Genomic DNA, 27,066 nt, shown 5'->3' with positions numbered 1-27,066 from the left:
GGAGTAAATCTTGGACAGCCTGCAACTCACATACGTGTGCGTCAGCAGAAGGAACTACAGTCAACAGCTGGGAAAAAACCGAGGGTGGTATCCATAGGTGGCTGTGAATGGGGTCTGTTTTGTGGATGAATGTATGGCGTTGTTGTAGGCGAATTCAGCCAGGCGTAGCAAGGTAGTCCAATCATCTTGCTGATCAGGACAAAAGGCATGACCGGGTATTCATGTCGGCCATAACGAGTCCCAAAAGCAATCTTCCACTCATCACCTGCATGGATTCTCACCAAATTGTAGGCGCCACAGAGGTCCAGCTTGGTATAGACCTGTGCCCCCTTAAGGTGATCCAGGAGTTTACCGATCAATGGCAGGGGGCAGTGGTCCCAAATGGTTATTTTATTCAAGGCCTGGCAATCATTGCAGAGGTGGAGTTCTCTGCTCTTTTTTGACAAAGATAACGGGTGCAGAGATGATGTGGACGGTCGGATAAATCCCCATTTCAGGTTTTTATCAAGAAAGGCCCACAAGGCCGTGAGTTCAGACATGGGGTAGATCTGCGCCACAGGAAGGGGTGCCCCAGGCACCAAATTGATGACACAATCATAGGGTTGATGCGGAGGTAGCTGGATGGCCCCCTTTTCCTTGAAAACATCAGCAAAGTCCCAGAATGAGCGGAAAACGGGACATACGTGCAACATTGAATTGTAGTTGCTCCAGATGGTGTTGGATCTGGAGAATAACCAGATAGGTTTCCTGGGTCATCGAGCTGGACTGGAGGAGATGCCCGTCTATGGACTCAACTAGGGTCAGGGTCTCTTTGTCCTGTACAAGGATCCAGTGTTGTTTCACGAAGGCCATAGCAGCTTGCAAGGGATTAGCAAAAGCTGTTGAAATATGGTCCAAAAAGCCCTGGTAGTTGGTTAACAGGGGTGAAGGAGCAACAAGTAGAGGAGTAGCCCATTTAGCTGCCTGTCCCTTGAGAAGGCTGAATAAGAAGCATACCTTGGTTTTGTCCATGGGAAAGTCTCCGGCACGCAGCTCAATATACAGTTTACACTGTGCCAGGAATGCTGGAAACTCCACCTTTCCGCCAAACTTTTCTGGAGGAAGCACAGGGCACTTGACCTGGGAAGCAGCGTTGGCTTGGGATTGCAGTTGTTGCTGCTGAAGCTGTGCCACTGTTTGTGTAATTAACTGCACTTGAGTAACCACAGCATTCAGTTGACCCGAACCCACACTTGCTTCTCCCTCCATCTTGTCCGGGGAGTGTGGGTGGAAGCAAACTGTCACATTCCCAGGGGGTTTTCAACAGGCAACAATCCAATAAACCACTCCGATATCAAGTCCAGAAGAGGCAAAGCGGATATGAAAGTGCCAAAGCCAAAACACAAACTGTAGTCAGCAGAGTCCAAAGCCAGGGGTCCAGAGACCAGGGTCCAGGATAAGCAGGAGCGTGGATGCAAGCCAAAGTGTTTGATTTGTTACTTCACAAACCTGTAAGCCTCTGGGTGCAGATTTTATAGCAACAGCAGCCATCTAAACACCTCATCCTGCTAATACTCAGGGCTGGTCAACTTGATGTTCCTATGGGAAGCATTCATGTGGGCTGCGGATCTTCATGTCATGAGTCCTTGCTGAAGCTTCTCCCTTACCCTGGCTACTGCGGGAAGAGAATCTGGTGGCGATTCAGCTGCCTGTGATTCTGACTGCCCAACATTCTCCTCAGCTGTAACTAACCCTTCAGATTCCAGATCTTCTTCTGCAGAACTCATGACACAGATCCTTGCAGAAAATGTTCTGATTTTAAAACAAAAATATTTTGGAGTCTAAACTCCATTTTACAGCATGCGAGCCAACAGAGCAGCCCCTCACAGAAAATGTTGATTTTAAAACAAAATAACTTTGGAGTCACATTTTAAACCCACACATTTTAAAACAAAAGAGAGGTCACAGTACACAAACCCTAGGAGCCACAGAATGCAAAAATAAATAAATAAATTTTACATTTTAAAATTACAGTCTAATTTTCACATTTAATTTTAATTTAATATTAGTCTACTTTTCTCATTTTAAATCCACACTGCAAGACCCTTCAGAGCACAGAAACATAACCCCCCCACCTAGTCCAAACCCAAGCTGCAAAAACCCTATACAGTACAGTAAATACAGTGTAATCAACGAGAACAGGCAGTCTCTCTGTTTTAAAAAGAAAGTTAAAAAATCCCAAAAGCAAAATGTTTTTAAAAGCCAAAAAAATACAGTACATACAGTACAGTACCGGGCAGTACCAGGCGGTCTGAAGTCACTCTCCATATCCACACTCTCTAACCGCTGAGTCGAACGAGGTAGCAGACAAGCAACCTCTTCGCTGACCAACGGTTTATTGAAAGTTCAAATTTCCCACTTTCACCGTGGTTTTTTTTTTTCAGTCTTAAGTCCAAGCTCCAGTCACAAGTCGAAGCAAAATTTTGCGACCGGAACTGTTCATAAGTCGAAATGGATGTTAAGTAGGGGTGTTCGTAAGTCGAGGCACCACTGTATTTGAGATTCTTTTAAGGTGGTTTAATTGATGATAGACAGCTCTGAGATTAGTTGAAATATGGGCAGTTACAAATACACACATGGAGCACGCATGTAAAATGTTAGCTGTTCAGGAAGGGTGTGTTAGATCCTGTTCTCTAAGTGTGGAGCCTTAAATACACAAAAGTGCATGACAAATACTCAAGAGCAAGTTATTATCTGGTTTTTAAAAAGTATTATGCAGCAATCCAAGAAAAACTTCATACAGAAGGAAAAATACTGTTAACGGCCTGAAACAGAACTATCTCTATTACCAATGATAAGAATTAAGAGTATGCTAAAACCACATACACGGGTGCCCCACTAGACGATGACCTCGCAAAACGATGAATCCGCATGATGACTTTTTGTGATCGCTATAGCGCTTTGCAAAACAGTGTTTCCTATGGGCAATTTTCGCTGGACAATGTTTCAGTCTGTGCTTCGCAAGACGTTTTATTTTTTCTGGGACCGATGCTTCACAAGACGACGATTTTCACAGCTAGGTCCACAACTCGCAAAACGGGTGTTTTCGGGTCTGATGCTTCGCAAGACAGCAATTTTAACAGCTGGTCAGCGCTTCGCAGAATGGCTTCCCTATGGGCGATTTTCGCAAAATGACAACGATTTTTCCCCATTGGAATGCATTAAATGGTTTTCAATGCATTCCAATGGGGAAACGCTTTTCACAAGACAATGTTTTCACAAGACAGCGATTTCAATGGAATGGATTAACATAGTCTTGTGGGGCAACACTGTACAAAATTACTCCCAAAGAAAAAAACTGTGAATAGAAACGTATCTTACAGATAGCATGTGATTTTAGCTGAAAACCTATTACACTTGGAGAAATATAAATCAGGCAAGCATGTGAGTTTCACTTCAAAGAAATACTCTGTTTAAGATTTAAAAACTAATCACAAAAACAAAATAGTCTGCAAATTATGTCAGGTGACAAAAAGGTCCTAGTATGTACCTAAATGCTTTCAGCAGTTAAGGAAGTACCTCTTCTAATGACAGACTAGATATAATTTTTTGCCCTGTATAAATAAGCAAAAATATGGGGCTTAAGTGGGCTTTGAAATTATTGAGTGCTGTTCATTATCCAAATTCGAAGAGAAAATGTCTTGTAATAGACACAGATAAAAGCAAATTGACAATTCCCATGATGGGGCCAATTATCCTATCCTTGCTGATCAGGGCTAGAAAAGGCTTAGGACCAAAAGAAGAATTTCAAGTTCCCAGCAAGTTACAAGTTAGATGGAGGGGAAATACTTCTAACTTTTCAAAATTAGCCTGAACTATAGTAACTAAATATTTTTTTAAAAAATTAATATTAAAAAGTAAAAATGAACCACATCATCACACATCACTGATTAAGTCTGCCAGAGACTAGTAGTTTAAATAAGTCCAAATATTTTTATAAAACTCTCAAAAGAATGGCTAGCAGTGCACTGCAAGTCTATTCAGTATACCATTAGAACCGACAAGCACTACGGCTGGAAAGAATGTTTGTTCAGAAATGCATAAGGTGGGTTTATAACTTCTAAGTTCACTTGGGGCTAACCTGTGGACATAGGTCCAATGTCTTTATACAATATAACATGAGGACCCAATTTTATGGTCAAGTTAGAACTCTTTGGCATTCCGAGAGCCCTAAAAGAAGAAGGATTTTACATGCCAAAAATCTGGTTCTTCAAAAGGAGGCCTAGAGTATAAACTTTTCAAATATTGTAGACACAGCTACAGTGATTTAAAGTCTGTACTATATCTTCAAGCCTGAGCAATTACTATGTAACTGAGCTGAATCTGATAAAGCTGATGATACCTATTCTCCTTTGCTGTACTAGCACAATGGAACTGGATTTCACACCTGGCTAGAAGAACACAATCCTTGACTAACAGTGCCAGACAATTTATAGACCTCCTGTTCTCACAGATTATACCTCATGCACTAATCAGACAACTGCAACAAGAAACACAAATACAGTCGTGCCCCGCTTTACGATTACCCCGACGAATCTGCTTCACGACGATGTTTTTGTGATCGCAATTGCAATTCGATACATTTCAATGGCCTTTTTAATTTCACTTTACGACATTTTCGCTCTACAGCTATTTCGCTGGAACGAATTAACGTTGTAAAGCGAGGCACCACTGTACTAATGAAAACTTTCCTAATTTCACTCAAGAAACTTGTGAGATGCAACAGTGTAGTGAGGTTGACAAATAATTCTTACCAAAGCTTTATGCATTCTAAATTCTAGTTCACTGCATCATATTTCATTAGCCCACTTCATCATTTTTCACATGACAAAAGCAATGAAATGGGCAAGATTAGTATGATTCCCTCTTTATTTGTTTAGATAATCCTTATTTAGAATGTCTGAATAGGGTGAATGAGTCAAGCTCTCAACAAGTCTCAATTTTTTGACACACATTGATGAAAGAGGTTTGAAGTGTTATCTTTAAAATAAACATTTTAAAATGTGAAGTTAGCATTCTTGAGAAACTAGGATGAAGGTTCTCTACTATGCTGCCTCATTTTTACTGAGAGAGAGAGAGAGAGAATGAAAGAAAAAAAACACTGCCCTCAAAAATGCAATCTGGTGTTACACGTAACTACAGGAAGCATGAAATCTAATTTCTGCTCTATCTCACCCACACTTGGGCAAACAGTATTCACACTCCTGTTGAAGAGAAAGCCGAAGAGGAAATGATGTGTTTCTCTGTGGTTGGATATATATGTCAATTTTTGTTTTATCTAGTTACTCAGTTTTCCACTCTTAAATTAATTTCATCCCATTTTTTCTTACTTTGCTTACAGAAATATGCAAGCATTTTCATGCACACATCCCCCAATATCTATATTTTGTATACAATTGGTCCAACACAGGCATTGTGTCAAGCAGTTTTCCTTAATACAGTGGTGCCTCACTTAACGAGTGCCCCGGTTAACGATGAAATCCCATAGCACTTTGGTTTTTGCGATTGCAAAAGCAATCGCATTGCAATGATTTAGATGGGAAAATATCGCTTTGCGATGATTGGTAAGCTGTTTCGCTTACTGATTTTCGCATAGCGATGTTTTCCCAACAGCTGATCAGTGGTTCCAAAATGGCCACCGGGTAAAAAAACATGGCCGCCCGCTGTGTTTTGGGAAGGATTCCTCACATACCAGACAGCGAAAATGGCCGCCGCATGGAGGATTTTCGCTTAAAGGTACGTTTTTTTTCCTATAGGAACGCATTGAAGGGGTTTCAATGTATTCCTATGGGTTTTTAAAAATCGCTTAGCGATGTTTTCGGTTAGCGGCGATTTTTGCTGCACCGATTAACATCGCTAAGCGAGGCACCACTGTATGTTTTTGCATATTATTTTCATTAATACAAGAATATTTGCACAACTTTTCCTTACTTCCATTTTGTGTACATCTTTTGTTTTTTAAAAAATTAGAAAAATGCATTGTTAAATAACAGGTTACTTATCTGTAACTGGTTTTTCCGGTTTTCATCTGTGAATCCATACATGTGTGTGTTTCCACATCTGAACACTCATCAGAACATTCTAAAGCTCAAGAAAAAAAGACAATCAAGGCAGCCCCTACCCACTTCACCTTGTGCCTAACAGTTATCTTTCAGTTCCCCATGACCACCACTGTCCATGAGTGAACAGGAGGATGGCAGCCTGAAGGGAGGATGGGACGGTTGTGTAGATTCACAGATGACCACTTGAAGAACCACCGTTACAGATAAGTAACTTGTTCTTTGTGGTCTCTGTGAATCACACCTCCAGGTGACTGACATAGCCACTTACTGAGTGGTGGAATGTCATGCCTGCACAGATGACAACTCTCCCAAACATAGCATCATATTTAGCCCTGATGTCTGGCTGATAAAGTCTGATGAATGTTGAGTGTATGTTGCTCCTCTGTAAGTATCTCTTTTAACTGTATACTTCTGAGAAAGGTTGTAGATGCTGCAATAGACCTGGTAAAGTGTCTTCTCAAAGAGTCAAGGACTGGAATCTTTGCTAACTAGTAAGACAATTTGATTATATTTGCAAGCCATTTCAATAACTGTTGGGGAGTGATATGTTCAGCCATTACTGGTCCTTGACAGCTGACAAATAACTTCTTGGATTTTTGGGAGTGTTTGGTTTTGGAAATGCAGAAGACTAAAGCTTTACAGATGTCTAATACTGTATATGAAGGTCTTTCTCTAATTCTGTTGCAGGTGATGTAAACGTAGAAAACTGTAGGAAAGGAGGGTTGTGTCAGAGAGTGAACAGCTTGCTTGTTCTATGCGCAGAAGCAGTGGCCATCAAGAAAGCTGATTTTGAGGCAAGAAGTCTCTGGTTTGCTGTAGCCATTGATTTGAAAGGTGATTTCATAAGTTGGTTGAGCATTAGAGAAAGTGACTGTTGTGCTGGTGGTGGAGCTCACATGCCTGGGGAAATGTTCTGTAGACCCCACAATAACTATTGTGAAGCTTTGAAGCCAGGGAGAGAGGCCATTCTCTTTTAGATGTAAAAGAAAGCATAACACTGTGTGTAACAAAGGTTGCAAGTCTCAATAGACTGAGTGAGGGGGGAAAATCTCCCAAGATTTGTATCTGTAGCTATGTTGATGGTTTCCTGGATTTGTGCATGTTCCTTCTTAGCATTGGAGAATTTTCCATGCTGTCACCCTCAGCATAGCCAAGTCTGGATGCTGAATTACTCCACTGCTGAAAGTAAGCAAGCAGGACCAGGTGATAGATATTTGTGGACATTAGTTCTAGCACGGTGAACCAGAGTTGGCATGGCCATCAAGACTGCACTGGACTTTTCCTGGTGAAGCTTTCCTATTGCCCTGTGCAATGGGAATTGGCAGGAAAATAAAATTCCTAAACCTACTGGGTTATGATGAAGGCATCTCCTGGAGAATATTTTCCTCAGCCTCCTCTGGAGCAGGTGCTTCTATTATTGTGAGTGGCAAGAAAGTCTATGCCCAGCTGACCATTTGTCACAAATGTCATTGAAGATGTTTGTGGCCAGCTCCCACTCTCGATCCTGAGACTCCTTCTGATTCAGAGTGTCTGCCAAATGATTGTCGTCCCTGCCACATGGATGGCCATCAGTAATATATGATGTAGGAAACACCATTCTCAAAGTTTGACAGCTAGGAACAACAGAGACATGAAGTGAATCCCTCTCTGTTTGTTCACATAGTACATGGTTGTGGCATTGCTGGTGACAACCTGTACTACTTTTCCCAATATCATTTTTTAACACCTTGAAGGCTTTAAGTACTGCTAGATGTTCCAGCTTGTTTATGTGTAGGTTTCTCTCATGGTTGAACTACATGGTATTTATTTGTTGATCCTGTCAGGCTTGTGTCTGTTGTCACCTGAACCATGGGCCTGAGATGTCTGAACGAACATCACTGGAGTTACTATGTTAGTTCAGGGGTGGGGGTTAGCAGAGTCCATAATCTGAAATTGTATTCCATCAGCATATCAAAAGACTCCTACGACCATGCCTGCAGGAATCTCATTTTGAGGTATGCATCCAGGAGCACTGCCACTGTAGATGCCATGAAGTCAAACAGACTTTGCACTGTGAGGTTTATCACTGTCGAATCTGGTTATAATTCTTTCATAGGGTTATTAACTTGTTTGTTCTATCTTATGGCAAATAGGATCTCATAGTTGTGGAGTCTAGCAGTGCAATAATGCAGTGAATTTTCTGCTGAGGTTTAAAACCTGGATTTTTCTTGATTCACAAGTAGCCTATCTGGAGGGGGTCTTACAAATCAATACTGGCAGGACTGAAGAGGCTTGCTGGGACAGAGGCCTTTACCGTCTGCAACGACTTCCCCCAAAGGCGGAATTTAAGCCAGGATTCTTTATTCTTAATGGCAACTTTTGTGAATTTATGATAGTTTTCACAGGCTTATGGTTGGTGTCCCTCACAGAGACAATATAAATACTTAGATTGTCTCTTGGTGAGGGAAATTGTGTTGGCCTATAATAAAACACACTTCATGAAAGAAAGCTTCAAAGAACAGGGATGAATGACGAAGATGGACAAACTAAGAGAAATTTTGTTTTAAGGGAAACTCACAAAAAGTTTTGAGGATGAAAGAGGGAGGGGATAACAGCGACAACATACAAAAGGTAGGTTTTAAGTATAACTAGCTCTAGAGATGTGTTCCGAGAATTTATCTCAGCAGTGACTGAAGGTAACTCAGGGATAAGCTTCAGGCACAACAACATGTGCAGTGGGGAAGAGCTGCCCTGATGGTCTTTTTTCTTGAGCTCCAGAATTTTCCAACAAGATTTCACATAGGTGCAGAAACACCCACGTGTGATTCACAAAGATCATGTAAAAGGATTAGGAAATCCACATTGCAAGATTAGGAAAAGGTAAAGAAAATATATAACTGAATTTGGTTTGCACATTAGTTTAAGAACTGGGTAAACTCACATTAAAATTGAAACCACATCAATTTATCCTGCACTCCCAGTATTTCCTATGTTCTTTTTAAATTAGCAGTATCTAATATATGCAGGCTGTTGCTACGTTCAAGCATTGAACGGAGTAGAGATGAGAGCACTCAAGATAAAGACAACATTCATTCATCTGAGAAGCTATAGTTTACTACTGAAAATAGCAGGAGTAAACTGTAGCTACTCAAATGACTGAATGTTGTCCCTATTTGGGGGAACAATATACGAAATGCATAGGACTAGGATCCTAACCTAAGATTTCCAAGAGAATTATGTATTTCTGCGGTTCTGGCTATGATGCTGCTTTACTTTACTTGAAGTAAGAAAGTGTGGTGCCCAATTTTTCCAAATAAGGCAGCGCAGAAAGAAATATAATACAAATTACTCAAGTACAGCTGCCTTGATAGCTGCAGAGCCAGAAGTAAGCAGTCTTTATTGGGATTACTGAAAGAACTGCCAGCCCTGCCACATAATCCCAGAGCACCCCAAGAAAAAGAGAATGGTAGATTGCTTCAGGGTACTCTGTATCTAGGAAACTCTGGAAAGTGTTGCATTAAGTAGGAATTCACTTGATGACACATAATTAATTTTGTTAAGTATGAGGAAAAGAAGAATCAAAATTGGCTTTAAAATTATTGTACAGTTCAATGTCTGACAAAACAGATTAACTGATTAGAAGTATTTCTATTCCATTATTCAAACAATATCTCATAGCACCTTAATAAACAGATGTTTATTAAGCTATTCATAAGCTAGATGAATAAAATGACTAAAATGCAATTCACATTGCAATTTTAAGCTCCCACAGACGTTTCTAAAAGAGAAAACACCTTTCTTTTGTCCTAACACAGTTATTCTGCTTTATATCTCAGAAGCACTTCACTTTATCTTGACAGTACAGTGATGCCTCGCAAGACGAAAATAATCCATTCCGCGAGTTGTTTCGTATTTAATTAATGCATTCCTATTCGTCTTGTGAAGCACGGCCATACAAAAATTGCAAAACGCTTTCATCTTGTGAGTTTTTCGTTGCACGAGGCATTCGTCTTGTGAAGCATCACTATACAGTCCTCTGGTGTTTACCATTTCCCCGAAAACAAGCCCTAACCTGAAAATAAGCCCTAGTAAGATTTTTTCAGGATGGTCATAATATAAACCCTATGCCAAAAATAAGCCCCAATTAAGTGAAACCCCGCTCTCCACCTTTGTGCAGCAACCAGAAGAAGATGACAGGACTGTATTTAAATAAATGTAGATTGCTGTACAGTACATGAAAAAAAACATACCCTGAAAATAAGCCTTAATGCATTTTTGGAGCAAAAAATAATATAAGACCCTGTCTTATTTTCGGAGAAACAGGGTAATTACCCTGTCAAGAGCATTAAATGGTTTGGCACCAAGCCCTTTCCCTCAATCTCTGCTGATTGATAGCATCAATAAAATTCACTCACTTTAATTAAACGTCCAAATAGGATCTCCTTTTGCCACTCACTAGGATCAATGTTCTTTAATATGGAAGGAACAAAACATAGAGGTTGCAAGGAGTGCTTCTTCCTCACCTTCACAGTTCATTTCCTTCAGATGTTCTGAAGGGATTTTATAAAATGCATACATATTTCACACTTCTCTTGACACAATGGTTAATGGAAAAGATCACCATTTAAAAATGCCATCTACCCAAGATTACTTCCCACTGATATGTTATTGTTGTTGTTTTGCAAATATGTACTCTAAAAGGAGGCAGTGAGTTTTCTTGCAAAGCAGGATGCACAGGCTCGTACAATTGTTATTTCAACCATTTATCCCACTATAAAAACTTATTCATATATTCACAATAAATGTGGAAAGGTCTTGAGCTATATTTGTTTTGAAATCAAAGCTCCTGCAAGCTAGCAATTCAATGATACAGTCTATTTTAAAACATGACATGTCTAATCATGTGTGTCCTTCATTTTCTTGCTCATGTCTTTAATTTCAATTCAAAATAAAACTCAATGTTAAGGAAAGTAGGTCACATTGCTGAAGAGGAAAGTTCCTTTCAAAATTCAACTTTGTGGAATGCAAGAATGTGGGGAGAGGGGAGCAGTGGCCCCCCCTGAATTTAATTCCTTAATTTTGGATGCTAAAATAAGAAAAATCTGTAGTTTCTTACTTGTACTACAAAGCATGACAATAATATTTTTTTTGTTATTCCATACAAAGGTAGATGATCTTTAGAGCAGCAGAAAAGGAGAAAAGTTTTAACACTCATTCTGCTACCTTCTTCCGTAATTTAAATATTACAGAGTGGGAAGTAAACCTACAGACTCAATTTGAAGTATTTTTGACAGGTGATAATTATACCCAAACACATTAACAGTCAATTCAAAAGTGTTGTATGATGGAATTTTACATCCAAGCAAAAAATACAGTGGTGCCTCACTTAACGAGCGCACCACAGAATGACGAAATCACATAGCGATTAGGTTTTAGCGATAGCAAATGCGATCGCATATCGATGGCCCCTATGGGCAAAAATCGCTTTGCGAAGATCGGTAAGCGTTTCGCTTACTGATCTTCACAAAGCCATGCCGCGGATCAGCTGTTCGGCGGCTTCAAAATGGCCGCCGGAAGCCCCAAAATGGCCCCGCGCAGCATTTTCGCGTCCTCCTCTCGCTTACTGAGGGCATGAAAATGGCTGCCGAAATGGAGTAACCTCGCTGAACGGTGAGTTTTGCAGCCTATTGGAATGCATTAAACTAAATTTAATGCGTCCCAATGGACTTTTACGTTCCGTACAGCGATGTTTCGCCATAGCGAAGGTTAATCCAGAACAGATTAACCTCGCTATGCGAGGCACCACTGTATTTGGCCATTCTTTGCCCTGTGAGGAATTAACTCTAACTTGTACCATTCATTCTAAGATATACCCTGTTTCCCCCAAAATAAGACAGGGTCTTATATTAATTTTTGCTCCAAAGAAATGCATTAGGGCTTATTTTTTGGGCAATGTTTTACTTTTTTCATGTACAACAATCTATGTTATTCAAATAGTCATGTCATCTTATTCTGGTGGCTGTACAGTGGTGGAGGGCAGGGTTTCACTTAACTAGGATTTATTTTTGGAATAGGTTTTATATTACGAGCATCCTGAAAAATCCTACTAGGGCTTATTTTCAGGTTAGATCTTATTTTCAGGGAAACTAGAATTTTCAACAGCTGACTAAAATATGTGTAAAAAGTTGTACCATCATTCTACTTTAAGATCTCTTGAATGGCATAGATAACGAACCTTGGCTCTCCAGATTACTGAATGTCAACTCCAATTAGCCCTAGGCATCATGGCAAATGGGCTGCTGAATTCTCCTATCCTGTTCTACAAGCATTATCTACATCCATATAATGATCCCAATTTGTGTCTCATATTTATAACACTCTTGTTCATTCTCCCTAAAATGTCCTTCCTAGAACTGACTACACCTAAACAGGCTAAGTAACTTTAGTAATTTTCTTTAAGATAGAAGATTCAATGGGTGGGGATTTACTTTGGCTCATGTATACATATAATGTTATACTACCCATCTCTTTTTCTCTATTTTTGCAGGAGCTCACCCTTCTCCTCTGCCCTAAATTCACACTGTGAAAGGTTCAACTAATGGCAAAAGGTGAACAAACTCCATATTTTTGTTCCTATTACAATGCAGCAAGTTTGACATTTTTGAATCAAACTTTTTGAAAGGAAATGAATTTTCCAATATTCACTCTATTTAGCACATCTTCCAAAGAACTTTACAAACAAAACAAAACAGGAAAAAAACAGAACTCCCCCAGAACAACTCCCTTCATCAAACGAAACCTTGAGCCAATGCCTACACGGACTAAAATATGTTCACATTTGGCTCCCTATAGTCACAAGGAACATCTCTCAGGAAATGATTAAGAACTTATGCCACATTTGGGGAGCCTCAGTACACCATGCGTAACTTACAATTACAAGCATCTCTTTTTAACACATTTGCCAAACGTCTGTCCATTATGAAGATGAAACGTTAAGACCAAAATATGTGCATACTTTCATGTTCTGAAGACATTTATGTATAAACCAGTACCATAATCCACAGCAATCAAAGACCACAGCTTATGAATAAAGCACTATTAGTTTTAGATAATCTCCAGAAACACATAAAGCAAGCTGTCATTGTATCTATTTCTAAGAACTACTTAAATACGGTTGAATTTCTACATACTTTTATAGTTTTGGTTTGGAGTCTCAATCCATTCAGTGTATTAATTGCCTTTTCAGCATCCTTAGGGTCAATGTAGTTCACAAATCCATATCCCAAACTCTGCCCTAATAGTTCAGAAAAAGGAAAAAGAGAAAATATTAATTATGCAGAGAAGTAAACATTTTTTCTTAACTTTTTACTTAGTAAAAACAGTTAATCTGTTTTATGTTGAAGAAACAGACATTTTCATTAATCTTCATTTCCAGAGCTCACTCACAGAGACATGGAATCGGATTCTTAGATTAATTTTGTACACAGCAAACAATGCTGTAAAATTTAAAAACGAGTGTTTCATGAGTCTGTATAAAGAAAAAATTCCCAGTTTTATGAACGTTTTTTCTCAGTCAGTCAGTCAGTCAGAAACCTTTATTGGCATACTGAGTACAGTAAAACAGACAAATACAATAACATACAACTAAAATGTTCACTGGGTAACGGGTAGGAAGGGCCAGCCAAGAGCATATTTAGGGCTCTTCATTCTGCGAGACCGTGCGACGACATCTCTGCATGATGGCATATACGTATCTGGCAGTTGACAGGGTAAGTTCCTTAATATTGCCACTTAGAAGATGCTGCATTTTCCTCATATCATCCCATCCGGAATGGGAGGAGAGAAAAGCGCACAGATGGGACAGGCGAATATCCTTGTACAGAATACAGTAAAATAGCATGTGCTGCAGGGATTCAACCACTCCCTGACCACACGGGCAAAGTCTCAGTTCTATTGGTAAACCCTTGTACCTGCCCTGCACTATGTTCGAGGGTACTATATTGCATCTGGCAAGGGTAAAAGCCCATCGTTCTTGTGGCTGTTCTAAGTGATAGAGATAGCTCGGTCTACAGCCATAGCTGAGGGGCAACTGAAAGTGGAGTGGAGAGCAGACTCTTTGGGCAGCGCTGTGCAGAGATTGCCCCTCTATATCCAAAACCCTTTTTTTGATTGTTGGAAACACCCTGGAGGGGGGTATTGAGCCCAGTAAGTCTGGTGACAGCCCCAGGGTCTTGATTTTCTTAAGAAATAGGGCAAGGCCTTTTGGGAACAGACTATCTGCCAAGAGCGCTTGGAATAAGATGTCCTTGGGTGAAAAGAAACAGATTTTAATCCAGTATTTCAAGAATCTGAGCCAGGCCTGAGTCTCGATCTTGTGCTGGCCACCTTCAAGGCATAGAGCAGCATAGGGCACACAGTGGGGAAGACCAAAGATTTTATACAGAAATGTGGATTGGACTCTTTCCACAGAACTGTGTAATGCAGACATCCAGATGGGCACACCATATAGAAGCTGTGTAACTGATTTGGCATCAAAAATCTGCAGCGCAGCAGGGATGTAAGAGTGGCCCCACGTATGGTGGAAACGTAAAATAGCCTGTGCCGAGAGCTTAGCAGACTTAATCGCTGCCCGTTGGTGAGTTGTCCAGGAGTGTCGATAATGAAAAAAGACACCCAGGTACTTAAACTCTCTAACCATCTGTCGTCAAATCGTCTCCGAACGTTTTTTCAAATATATAATGATGGGAATCCTACTGCCAATTTATGCTTGTAGGAATCAGGCGTGTGCCCAAGAATACAGCTCACATCTTGTTAATAGGTACCGTATTTGCCGGCGTACAAGATGACTTTTTTGGCCCCAAAAACATGCCTCCAAGTGTGGGGGGGTGTCTTATATGCCGGGTGCACTTCAGTTGGGCCAGGAAGGAGCTGCCGCCGCCGTTGAGTGAGTAACATGGGGCCGCGCTGGCAGGGGAGGTGGGCAGGCAAGTAGTCAGTCCGGACGGAGGGAGGGAAGCAGAGCCAGCCATGCCTGAGCAGCCAGAGCCTGCCACCGGGCTGCCTGCCACTCCGCACTGCTGAGCCAGCTGCCTGCTCGCCTGCCTGCCTGCCATCGGAAAGCCGCTTCCCCTCTTCCTCCTCCTCTTCCGCCATCCACCCAGCTACTTTCCCTCCTTCTCGCCCTCCTCACAACTGAGCCAGCTGCCCGCTCACCGCCGGATAGCCACTTCCCCTCTTCCTCCTCCTCCTCCACCGCCGCCCACCCGGCCGCTTTCCCTCCTTCTCAACCTCCTCACAGCTGAGCCAGCTGCCCGCTCGCCCATGCACTGCCGGAGAGCTGCTTCCCCCAGCAGAGTAATCCACTCTATATTTTGAGTGGAAATGTTGGGGGGTTTGTCTTATACGCCCAGTCATCTTGTACGCCAGCAAATACGGTAGCAATTTGCAACCAGGATTTATGTGATTTCCCTTATACAATCATAAAATCACAATGGAATTGTAACCAATGCTTATAATTTCAAAAGCACAAGTTCCCAATATTAAGAGAACATAACTTCCATATACTGGTCCTCCAAATGTTGGACTGCAACTCTCTAGCCCTATGCAATATAGCTAACACCAAGCAGTACAGCAACACATGGAGAGCCACCTATTCCCATTCCTGAGACACAGAGCAAGTTGAGTATTTTATTCCAGGATCTTGGTAAATATACTAGATTAATACTCACATCCCCTTGGACAAATCTCATAAAAATTGTTCTGCAAGCCCTTTATTTATTTGAAGGCAGGCTTGGATCCTAACTATCAATAGCATTTTCTTCTTCCCCAAAGACCTCTCCCCAGAGGGCTGGGGAACCTTCTCAATTAGAAGACTCAACAAAGAAATGGGAATAAGCAAAAACCATCTTCCCCATGTTCAGAAAGCTGCATCATTAGATCAAACCTCCTTCCACTCACAGGTCAGAATTCTATTAGTCTTCATGTAATATCTGTGGAATTTACCATGACCAACTGATGATGTGTCAGGGAATACCTTGGTTATGTGCCTGCTCACATGTCTACCTGGGAAACCTAGAGGCACCACACACCTTGCCAATTAGCTGTGGCACATTATGCAAATCGTACACAAACATCAATAGGATTACAGACATAGAATGGCAAATCAGGATCCAAGATGTAAACTGCTAATCACAGCAAATAACAAATTACAGCAGGGTACCCAACCCCCAGTCTGCGGCCCGGGCTGGACCGCAGAGACAGATCTCCCCCCCCTGCACACACGTCTATTCCCCCGCACAGCCCCTTTGTGCATGTGCGCGAGCACCCCCACCCTTTCTTGACTGCACACAACGGCGAGGGGCAGGGTGGCCCACCTTCCCCAACCGGTCCGTGAAGTTAAAAGGGTTGGGGACCAATGATTACAGTACATAAAGACAAATGCATTATATGAAAGCCAGTATGTATAATATGATGAATACATAATATAAAGCTGAATACAGTAGACAGCACAGTGTTTAAAATTAAAAAATTATAAAATACAAACTATGTACAGGAATAATATTACTATACATTACTGTGTAACACTGTAAAATGTCTTTTAACATACATCAAGACTGCAGAAGTAACATTCAGTGGTGAAAGTAAGTGAGAATATGATGAGTAGCAAGCAGTGGAAAAATTCTGCTTTCTACTTGTATTCTCCGCAAAAACTTATGGTGCCAGCATAACATCATGGTAATGCTAAAAAAAAGAGATGCTGATTCCTGACAGCACTGCCAACTGCCCAAATGATTATCTCTGTTGTTTTCCAACAAATAATCAATCTGAGAAAGAATTAGGACTTCAAACTTTACTAAAAAGCTACAAATTATATGACACTTTTAAACAGCAACGATCACAAAGTATCTAGCTTGTTCTTCAACTACCGATCATCGCAATGCGAGTTTCTGCCTATCTAAACGTCGCAATGTGATTACAAAAGCGACATCGCTATGCGGATTCATCGTTAAACGGTGCGTTCGTTAAGCGAGACACCACTGTACTTTAGGTCAGAGGTCCCCAACCCCCGGTCCGCGGCCAAGTGCCAGTCCATGGCCTGAGCTGGACCGGGCCGCCAAGACAGACCTCCCGCCCCACCCCTGCACAGCCCATTTGCACCTGCGTGCACACTCCAGCATGCCTGTGCGAATGCTGCACCACCATTTGTGCATGTGCACAGATGCAAGAGAGTGCACCCATGCAAGAGAGAGACAGCACTTGTTCATGCATGTGCACGAATGTGGAGGGGGTGCCCCGCCTTCCCGCAGACCAAAAACAGTCGGGGACCGCTGCTTTAGGTACACTAAAACAAGACATGGTCAAGGCAGGGGTAATCACAGTCATACCTGAAATGGAACAGTTGATACATTTATCTGTAGCTGTGAAAAAGTGCTCCTGAGGATCGCCCAAACCCATCTTCCAGGTCTGAATTTGGCAGTACAGTACATTCAAACTGTGAACCTGAGTCTACATGGAAGAGAAATCTCACCCAAGACAGACTGAACCTTTAATTCTCAGGTATGTCTTTTAGAAGCACCTGACTTGAATTAATTAAAATTCAATTAGTTCTTCATTTCCCCAGCCCGTTTTCAGCAACAGATACTAATTCAGATAATTCAGTCAGCCTCCAATGACCACCTTCAGAATGAATTTAAACTGCAGGCCTCGGTTTTAAAGACAACTGTTCTAACTGGGCCACCGGTTCACAGGTCAAAGCCAACAGGTTCAGAGGCAACTGAAAAATAAGTTGTGTGATATGGGATTTATAGAATGGAATGATATTTTGGCTCATACAAGGAAAGCTCCACACCTCTGTAGCAAGGGATGCTACATAAAATAGCTCTCAGGATTCCAGTTGAGGCACGCACTTCTTCAGGTCTGGCTACCTGGGCAAACTTGTATGCTCTAGGTAGACAGTAAACACCCAACAAGTAACAATGCTTCTGTAGCTGGCTGAATAGCTCAGATCAACCTGACGGAACCCAATTATTATTTATTAACTATGCTTTTATACCAAGGGTGCCTCTATTCCAGAATCCACTAGAAATCTGAAACCACTGAGGGGCCAGTCAGCAGGAATAACACTTCATGTTAGAAACTAGAAGAAGCAAAGGGGAAAGACAGGAAGCAAGAGCAGGCAGTTCCCTCCTTCCCTTCCAGGTATGGCCTATATTCTCAAAAGCTATAGGCATCTTGTTATTTTACACTGTACAGACTGATACAAGGATAAGCTAATGAGAACATTCAAGTTAAAGAAAATAATAGCTCTTAATCCCTAAAACCAAAAACTAAAATTCAGAGTGTTCCGTCACATAAATGATAAAGTTCACATTCTAACCTACTTTTTACAGTTATGAGTACTTTATGTACGGCTCTTGAAAACCTAAACGTAATTTTTTGATATTGCCCAACTAACGGAACTACAGCCCAACTGTGGATTTTGTGTGTGTGTGTGTGTGTGTGTGTGTGTGCGTGCGTGCGCGCGCGCAGCAGATCAATATAATTATACAGTGGTGCCTCGTTTACCGAGCGCCCCGTTTAACAATGGATCCGTATAGCGATGCCTTTTTTGCCATCGCTTTTCGGATCACATTACGATTTTGCCTATGGGCACCATTTTCCCGCAGCTGAGCGGCGGGAGCCTTCGAAGGACCACTCCCGCCACTCAGCTGGGGGGAAATGCAGGCAGTAGCCTCGGAAGGACCCTCCCTCGCCAGGGAGGGACTGATCCAAGCGGTGGCGGCAGGATGGGAGGGGTCCGGATACCTTTCAGGCATCCAAGGGCTTGGATCTGCCCCCCGGCCGGCTTCCCCATCCATGGACGGACTCTCTGGAGTCCGTCCATGGATGGGGTAGCCGGCTGCGACGCGGATCACGGCCGCCCTCCTCCCAACCCATCACCCCCTTCTCCGACGCCGCTGCTGGGCTTTGGAAGCCGCTTCCAAGCCCAGCGTCAGTGGCGGAGATGAGGGTGAGGGGTGTGTCGAGAAGGGCAAGGCTCGGGTATTCCCCAAGCTTTGCCCTCCTCTCAACCCCTCACCCCTTTCTCCACTGCCGATGCTGGGTTTCAGAAGGGGCTTCTGAAACCCAGCGGTGGCGGCGGAGATGAGGGTGAGGGGTGGATCGTCCAGAGCCGGGAGGAGGGGGAAGGCTCCGCCACCGGCGCTCGGATGCACTGGCCGGCATTTTCGCGGCCAGCGCTTCCGAGAGGCCTCGGGAAGGCTTCTCCACCGCCGCTCGGACGTGCTGGCCCCGCTGCCGGCAGCCACCCCGCCCCACCTACCCCAGCCGTTCTTGGACGCCTGGAAGTCTGAGAACGGCTGGGGTGGGCGGCTTTAAGCGGCGGGGGCTGCAGGGTGGGGGGGTGTCCCGAAGGCTACCAGACAAAGGCCTGGAAGCCTTCCAGACACCCCACCCACCCTGCAGCCGCTGCCGCTTGAGCCCGCCGCCCAGCTGGGGGGAAAGGCCGGCCGGCTCTTGGGAAGGAGGGTGGAGGAGGTCTCCGCACTCCTCCCCAAGAGCCCACTGCCCAGCTGATCGGCGGTTCCAAAATGGCTGCCCGTTTGGTGCCTCGCTTACCGAGGCAGCGAAAATGGCAGCCCTATGGAAGATCTTCGCTGAATGGTGAGTTTTTGCCCCCTAGGAACGAATTAAACAGGGTTTAATTCGTTCCTATGGGGTTTTTTATTCCATTCAGCGATGTTTTCGTATAGCGACGTTAATCCTGGAACGGATTAACGTCGCTATACGGGGCACCACTCTACTTGGGGTAACAGTGATGAAATTGCTGATCCTCTTCTATTTCCAGATCTACCTTTATGGGCTATAGCCAGGATTTGATCACAATTTAAAATAAAAATTTGAATTTAGTTGATAATTTAAATTGTGGTTTAAATAGCTTTTTTAAAAAACCATTGATTTTTATATATCCTGGCTACAGCCCATCCAATGAAATGGATTATATGCAAAAATAACTTACTTATATTGATTTTTCTGCAACAGACTAAGAGTCTGCAATCAGACAGCAATAAAAGATCATGTATGACTTGTTCTGGAAAGAGTTGGTTCATGGGGAGTGATCTCTCTTAAAAGGACCCTTCCATGTATACAGGAATTGCTCCAAAAAAGAGACGCTCTGCTGCTGGAACAAAAAGGTCTCACTTGAGCATGGAGCAGGGTCAGGCAGGTTTGTTATCTCCTGTATGTCATCTGATCTCTGGAAAATAGCTTGGATCAGACCATGACACAAGTGTTCTAAAACATGACCTCTTTCTCCATCTGACTGCACCCTAATATGCCCACTGCTATGGAATGTATTCATAACACAATTCTAATGAAGATGATGAGGTAATTGAAAGTGGTCTAACTAGTAGTGATGCTTTATTCATCATATTGGAGGCACTGGAAAGGGTAAAAAATTTTGAGTCTCTGGACTCAAAAGATTGTATTTCTCTCATGTCTCAATCCCTGGCTGAACTACAAGAGAAACATTTCAGGGGTGAGAGCACAAAGTTCTGTGAACTAGAAACATTTGTTTAGCATATCACCATTGGACTATATCCATATAAAACTGGATAAACTGTTTTTGGTTGTTTGCTCAGCAAATATCTAAAGATATATTATTGACATCAGAGTTTAATACTCATATAATAACATTATTAATCTGAATTACACTTTACATGCTGAATTTTGTTCCCTGACCAAGAACTTTATATCAAGCACTAATCCCATCAACCCTGGCAATGATCTGAGGTAGACACTTTCTATCTTGTTATTTTCTGTGTTCATACCGAAAAAGAAAGAAGATATTCATTGAAAAATACTGGCACAGGGCATATTTGAGATATAATAGCCAAAGTAGCTTACAACATACATACAGTATATACACATAAATACAGCAACAAACAAATACAGAAGAACTGAAATATAACTACCAGAGCTATATTAAATTTATCCAAAAGCTGCAATACAGGAGAAAACTAAATCAAGCTGAGTACCTGGCAAAAACCAAGCAACCAATCAAACACTGTGCACATACTGACTTATTAAAGGTCACGCTTCCTAAGGAAAGTTACTACAGAAACTTGGAGCAATTGCAAAACCCCTATCATGCATCCCACTTAATTATATCTCGGAAGGGAAGATGGGGCTTCATCACAGCAAGATTGGTTGGGTTTCAGGAGGGCTCCTGAAACTGACATCTCCTAGAAGTGAAAGTCTAAATCTGACTGAGAAGGGTGGAGAGCTGGGGGATCCCTGGATTGGACTCTCTTTGAAGTCACATCTGTAAGCAGAAATCCAGTGGGCGCCATCTTGGCACAAAGCTGTGAATGACCCAAGGCAGAGAGTGGAAAAATACAGAAAGATTTTGGAAATAATCTTGACCAGAACTTGAAATAAATGTCTTGCTTTACATATGGAACTCTTAAGGATCTAAACAATGAAGAGAGTTGGTGCAATCTGTAAGAGAAAGTGACTAGATCTATATCTGGTCAGATTGGCACGCATTCCCCCTCCCCCGATATCTGAGGCTTGACTGGGAGAAACAGAAAGGAGTAGAAAAGAGGGAGAGAAAATGACTTTGCTTATATTGCAGTAATAAAACTCTCCTCCACAGGGCAATATAACCACAAACTACTGATGGATTTAAATCTGTGAAGCAGCCAGAAACAGTCTTGGGAAAAGATTTGAAAAGGAGGAAAGCCCTTCCCCCTGTCAACCAGTGCTAACTACGAAGCCTGGAGAGAGAGAATGAATTGTAAATGTTTTCTGCCCCAAGACATAAGATACCATTGTGAAAGCTACTGTGTTTATTACTTGCTGGAAAGAAATCCAGATAATACTTCCAATCATGGAACATGACGTTCTCAAAAATATTCAAAACATTATATTTAATGGACTACACCAGATAAAAGCAGAGATGGATCAGCTATTTGAACAAATTAAAGGCATAGGGACACAAATGGAATTTACAGTGAAGACGGAGAAAAACCCAGAACTGCGACAGGAAATTAACTTTTTAAAAGCAAAAACAGAGGGAGACAATTTTATTCTTAAACCCTAGAAGTCTTCAGAATAAAAAGGTGAATATACAGTGCAGCGGAGAGCTAATCTGTTAACCCCTCTTATGAATATGTCAGCAGAAGCTCAGCAAATAGTGAACTTTACTATAAAAGGGAGAAGAATTGAGATGATGGGACATATGCTGTGGCAGACGGGACAAAAAAGGAGAGTACATGGAGTGGATGAAGCTCTTGAGAATGGATCTAAGTAAGGATAAATGATCCATAAGATGGAAAATGAAAGATGATATGATAAAAGGGGCATAAAACACTGGTTAGAATATGGATGTAGAACAGTGAATATAAATTTGGCAGAATAAGAAAAAGATAGTTAAGATGTTTTATAAATGATAAAAAGATGGAAATGTTAAATTTAAGAAAGTACAGTGGTGCCCCGCATAGCGAGGTTAATCCGTTCCGGATTAACCCTCGCTATGGGAAACATCGCTCAACGAAACGAAAAAACCCATTGAAACGCAATCAACTTGGTTTAATCCGTTCCAATGGGCCCCGAAACTCACCGTTGAGCGATGCTTCCCTATGGCTGGCAGCCATTTTCGAGCCCTCCCCTCGCTTAGTGAGGGCGTGAAAACGCTGCGTGCGACCATTTTGGGGCTTCCGGCGGCCATTTTGGAGCCGCCAAACAGCTGATTCGCGGGTCGCAAAGCGAAGGTCAGTAAACGAAACATTTACCGACCTCCGCTATGCGATTTTTGGCCATAGAGGCCATTGCTTTGCGATCACATTAGCAATCGCAAAAATGTCCTCGCTATGCGGATTCGTCATTCTACGGTGCGCTCGCTAAGCGAGGCACCACTATATTTTGTGGTAAAAGAATATACAATGGTCCCTCAACTTACGAACACCCTCACCTATGAAAATTTCGAGTTACGAAAAGCTCCGGCCGGAGCTTTGACCTAAGAACAGAAAAGGACAGGGAGAAAGGGCGGGAACTTCAAACTGTTGGTGGCGAAGAGGCTGCTTCTTTGTAGTTCTTTCGTCCCAACAGTTAGAGCAGGGAGTCAAGGAACTCCTGTTGCGAAGGAAGAGGAAGGAAAGGTGAGGGCAGCTCTGGATCGCTGCCAGGCGCAGGAAGCCGGTGTGCTCCATGCCCATCCCTGGCACAGGTCTACTCATGAGTAAGTCCTGCAGTAGGTGCAGGTCTACTCATGAGTAAGGACACCCAAAGGCGCAGTGCTGAGGTGCGCAGGTGGGAGGGTCTCCTCCATTGACTGGGTGTGTGGCAGCATGAGTCAGGAATGAGTGCCATCAGAGGCTTCAGTCTGCCTGGTAAGGTGCTGCTTTCTCCTTTTTAGAAACTTCTCAGTGGGTTTTGCAGGGTGAGTTTCGGCTGAGGCGTTTGTTTCTGTGCTGTGTTGTTTTTTGCAGTCGCAGCGTGGAGATTGCTCAATGTTTTTTTTTGTTTTTTGTGGGGGGGGTTGCAGCCTTTGGGGCTTGCTGTTTATTTTCGGTTGGTTTTTTAAAAGCCCCAGCGCCTTCCGATGGTGCTTTCTGTGTGGGTGGTTTTTTTGTTTGTTTTTTGTTTTTTGAAATGCTGGAACGGATTAATCCCATTCCCATGCATTTCAACGGGAAATGGTGCTTCGACTTAACGAAAATTTTGAGTTACAGCCACCGTTCCAAAACAGATTAATTTCATAAGTCAAAGTACCACTGTATGATAAAACTGACACAAACTAATGGTTATAACATTGATTTAGATATAAACTTGGCAGAATAATATCAATTTAAAGATAAAAAGAAGGAGAAGGTCCAAGAAAATGGAAAAATAGTAATGATAGATATCCTGCTATAATTTTTTTTCTTTGTATGATTTCCATTTTTAATACTTCTGTTTCGTTTTACTCCCCTCCCTCCCGCCCAAAAAATATTATAAATCAGCCCCTATACCCATTACCAAAAAAGGTTTCTTCTTTTTCTTTAGAGTCGAGACTCCTCAAGGTATATGTATGGAGCATAAACACTCATGTCAGTTTTTCATAGGGTTAGTAATTTTAAAAATACCAGACGTTGACAACTAAGAAACAGGAGCATCATTCAGAATGTCAATTATGATGAGTAAAACACAATTATAATATATTAGAATTTGAGCAGAATATAGAAGCACATATACAATGAAATCATCATTAATAAACACCTTTGAACTTTGAAATCTGAAGTGCCACCTTCACGGAAGAAGAGTAAGAAGTTAACTCACTCACCTAGACTATACCACAGGGCTTTCAAAACTGATCAGAAATAGAGATGGGCATGAATCAGACAAAAATGGTGATTTGTTTTGATTCGTCAAGGTGATGACTCAAGAATAATGAATTCATATTTTTTCTGACAAATCAATTTATCTACAGTGGTGCCTCGCACAGCGAGGGTTAATCCGTTCCGGATTAACCCTCGCTGTGTGAAACATCGCTGTACGGAAGTAAAAAAGCACGTTTACCTACCATACAGCGATGCCGGCAGCCATTTTCGCGCCCTCCCCTCACAGAACGAGGGCGCGAAAATGGCTGCGATCAGCTGTCCGGCGGGTCCAAAATGGCCGCCGGAACAGCCGAAAGGGGCCGGGGCGCAGCGTTTTCGCGCCCTTGGTAAGCAAGGGGAGGGTGCGAAAACGCTGCCAGAAGCCCCGAAATGGCTGCTCAGCGTTTTCGCGCCCTCCCCTTGCTTACCAAGGGCGCGAAAACGCTGCACCCGGCCCCTTTCGGCTGTTCCGGCGGCCATTTTGGACCCGCCGGACAGCTGACTGTCGGGTCGCAAAGCAAAGGTCGGTAAGCGAGCAGCTTACCGGCCTTCGCTCTGCGATTTCCCGCCTATACGGCCACCATTTTGCGATCGCATTTGCGATCGCAAAAACAGCCTCTTAGAGCGAATTCATCACTCTACGAGGCGCCTGTTCTGCGAGGCACCACTGTATTTGGTTTTGGATATTTAAGTTACACACCCAGAAAGTGGGTCCCCCCAAAAAAGTGCCCGTTAGCAGCTGTCTTGGGGAAACCCAGTCTTCACCAAACTGGGAGATACTGGTGTCATGGGAAGCTTCTCTGTGATTTTAGTGTGTCTAGGTGCTGGGGGACTTGTGGGGGGGGGCTCTTTGCAGGTGTGTAACTTGGACATCCAAGACCCAATCTTCACCAAATATGAAACGATTGTGGAAGAGCGTCAGGAGAAGCTTCTCTGCAATTTTGGTGTCTCTAGGTGCCGGGGGTGGCATTTTATAGCTTAGTGAATTGATGACTCCAAATTTGCTACAAAATTCATTGATTCGTATTTGTCGGATGCATTGATTCGTATGAATACAAATCCACATACTAGCAATTTCTGATGATTTTTGCAATTCATTTTTCAATTCATGCCCATCTCTAGTCAGAACATTTTCTTTTAAGTGGTTCTTTTTAGTGGTTCTTTTCAGCCATTGGTCTTCTAGATATTCAGGACTTCAATATTCAGATTGCCTAACCACTCTGGTCATGCAGTTGGAGGATTCTTGGAGCACCTAACAACATAAAAGCCACCACAGTTCTCTATTTTACTTACAAAAACCAGAACAGATGAAACAATCATGGAGCTTTATAACACTCTGCAAAAGATGACAGTAAAAGGGACAGCTACTTGTCATGAGATACTCTTAAGAGGCTAACCCATGATAAGAAAAATACTGGAAATATGTATTCAGGTTCTTAACATTTGGTGACATAGTTGTACAGTGGTGCCCCGCTTTACGATTACCTCATTAAATGACGAAATCGCAATGTTTTGCAATCACTATTGCAATCGCAAAACAATGTTTCAAAGGGCAATTTTCGTTTGATGATTGGTTCCCTGCTTCGGGAACCGATTCTTCGCATCACGACGATCTAAAAACAGCTGATCGTTGGTTTTCAAAATGGCTCCCTGCTGTTTTTAGGATGGATTTTTCACTTAACAGGGATCAGAAAATGGCCGCCCTATGGAGGATCTTCACTGGACGCTGAGGTATTTCGCCCATTGGAATGCATTGAGCGGTTTTCAATGCGTTTCAATGGGCTTTTTACTTTCACTTACGACAATTTCGTTCTACAGTGTATTTGTTGGAACGGATTAACGTCGTCAAGTGAGGCACCACTATATAGCATAAGGCGGTGCATCACGGCCTCTCCCAATTTGAAGATACACTCGTCCAGCAGGCCAAGGCAAAGAGGCAGTCACAAAAGCAGCAAAATCAGGGAGCTAGGCGGGGTTCAGTTTGTATTTGTCTACAGTGTGGAAGGGACTGTCACTCTTGAATTGGCCTTCTCAGCCACACTAGATGATGTTCCAAGTCCTCCATACAGAGCACGATACCATAGTCTCTCAAGACTAAATCTAAATATTTACTGTCTTCAGAACTTTGATTAAAGAAGAATGGCTTTCAACCCTAAACAACTATGAATTCTGTTTAAATTATGGATTCAGATTTTTGAAGCAGGTTGCAGATTTTAAATGTCTAATAAATTGGTTATGCTAAACCAACAGGTACCAGAACAAAAATGCATGCATATGAAATTATATAATTCTCTAACACCTGGAAAAATACAAACCAATACCACTCAATTCTAAAAATTAACTGAGCTACTATAAATATACTTCATTTGCAAAAATGTTACTTCCAGATTTAAAATCCAGTCAAGTTAAATAAAAACGATGTGACTGGGGAAGGAAAGAACACTTTCTTATGTAATAATTCATTTAAATCATGATTCATTAGTAAAGATTAAACATTAAATGCACAATGTTTTAACTGCATCTAAGCTTACTCAGGCCAGGAAGGTATGAAAAAACATTCTTTGCTGTAACTGCAGTGCTACCAAATGAGGGTTTTATTGTGCCAACACTGCCACTCTTGAGGAGAC

The 27,066-nt window shown here is 42.2% G+C and overlaps 1 protein-coding gene across 31 annotated transcripts in view; it reads right to left on the bottom strand.

Annotated features, from left to right (window-relative positions):
* The window catches only part of ELAVL2 (ELAV like RNA binding protein 2), a 258,364-nt gene that overhangs the window by 48,405 nt on the left and 182,893 nt on the right, over positions 1-27,066 (bottom strand). For all 31 annotated transcript variants that reach the window (XM_078384900.1, XM_078384899.1, XM_078384907.1 and 28 more), the window contains one exon: positions 13,271-13,374. In XM_078384900.1, the coding sequence (XP_078241026.1) occupies positions 13,271-13,374 (104 nt within the window). The remainder of the gene's footprint in view (positions 1-13,270; positions 13,375-27,066) is intronic.

Source organism: Pogona vitticeps, chromosome 2 (genome assembly GCF_051106095.1).
Source record: "Pogona vitticeps strain Pit_001003342236 chromosome 2, PviZW2.1, whole genome shotgun sequence".
NCBI classification, from domain to species: domain Eukaryota; kingdom Metazoa; phylum Chordata; class Lepidosauria; order Squamata; family Agamidae; genus Pogona; species Pogona vitticeps.
The sequence above is the reverse complement of the archived record's forward strand: the minus strand, read 5'-3'. Positions and strand labels throughout refer to the sequence as shown.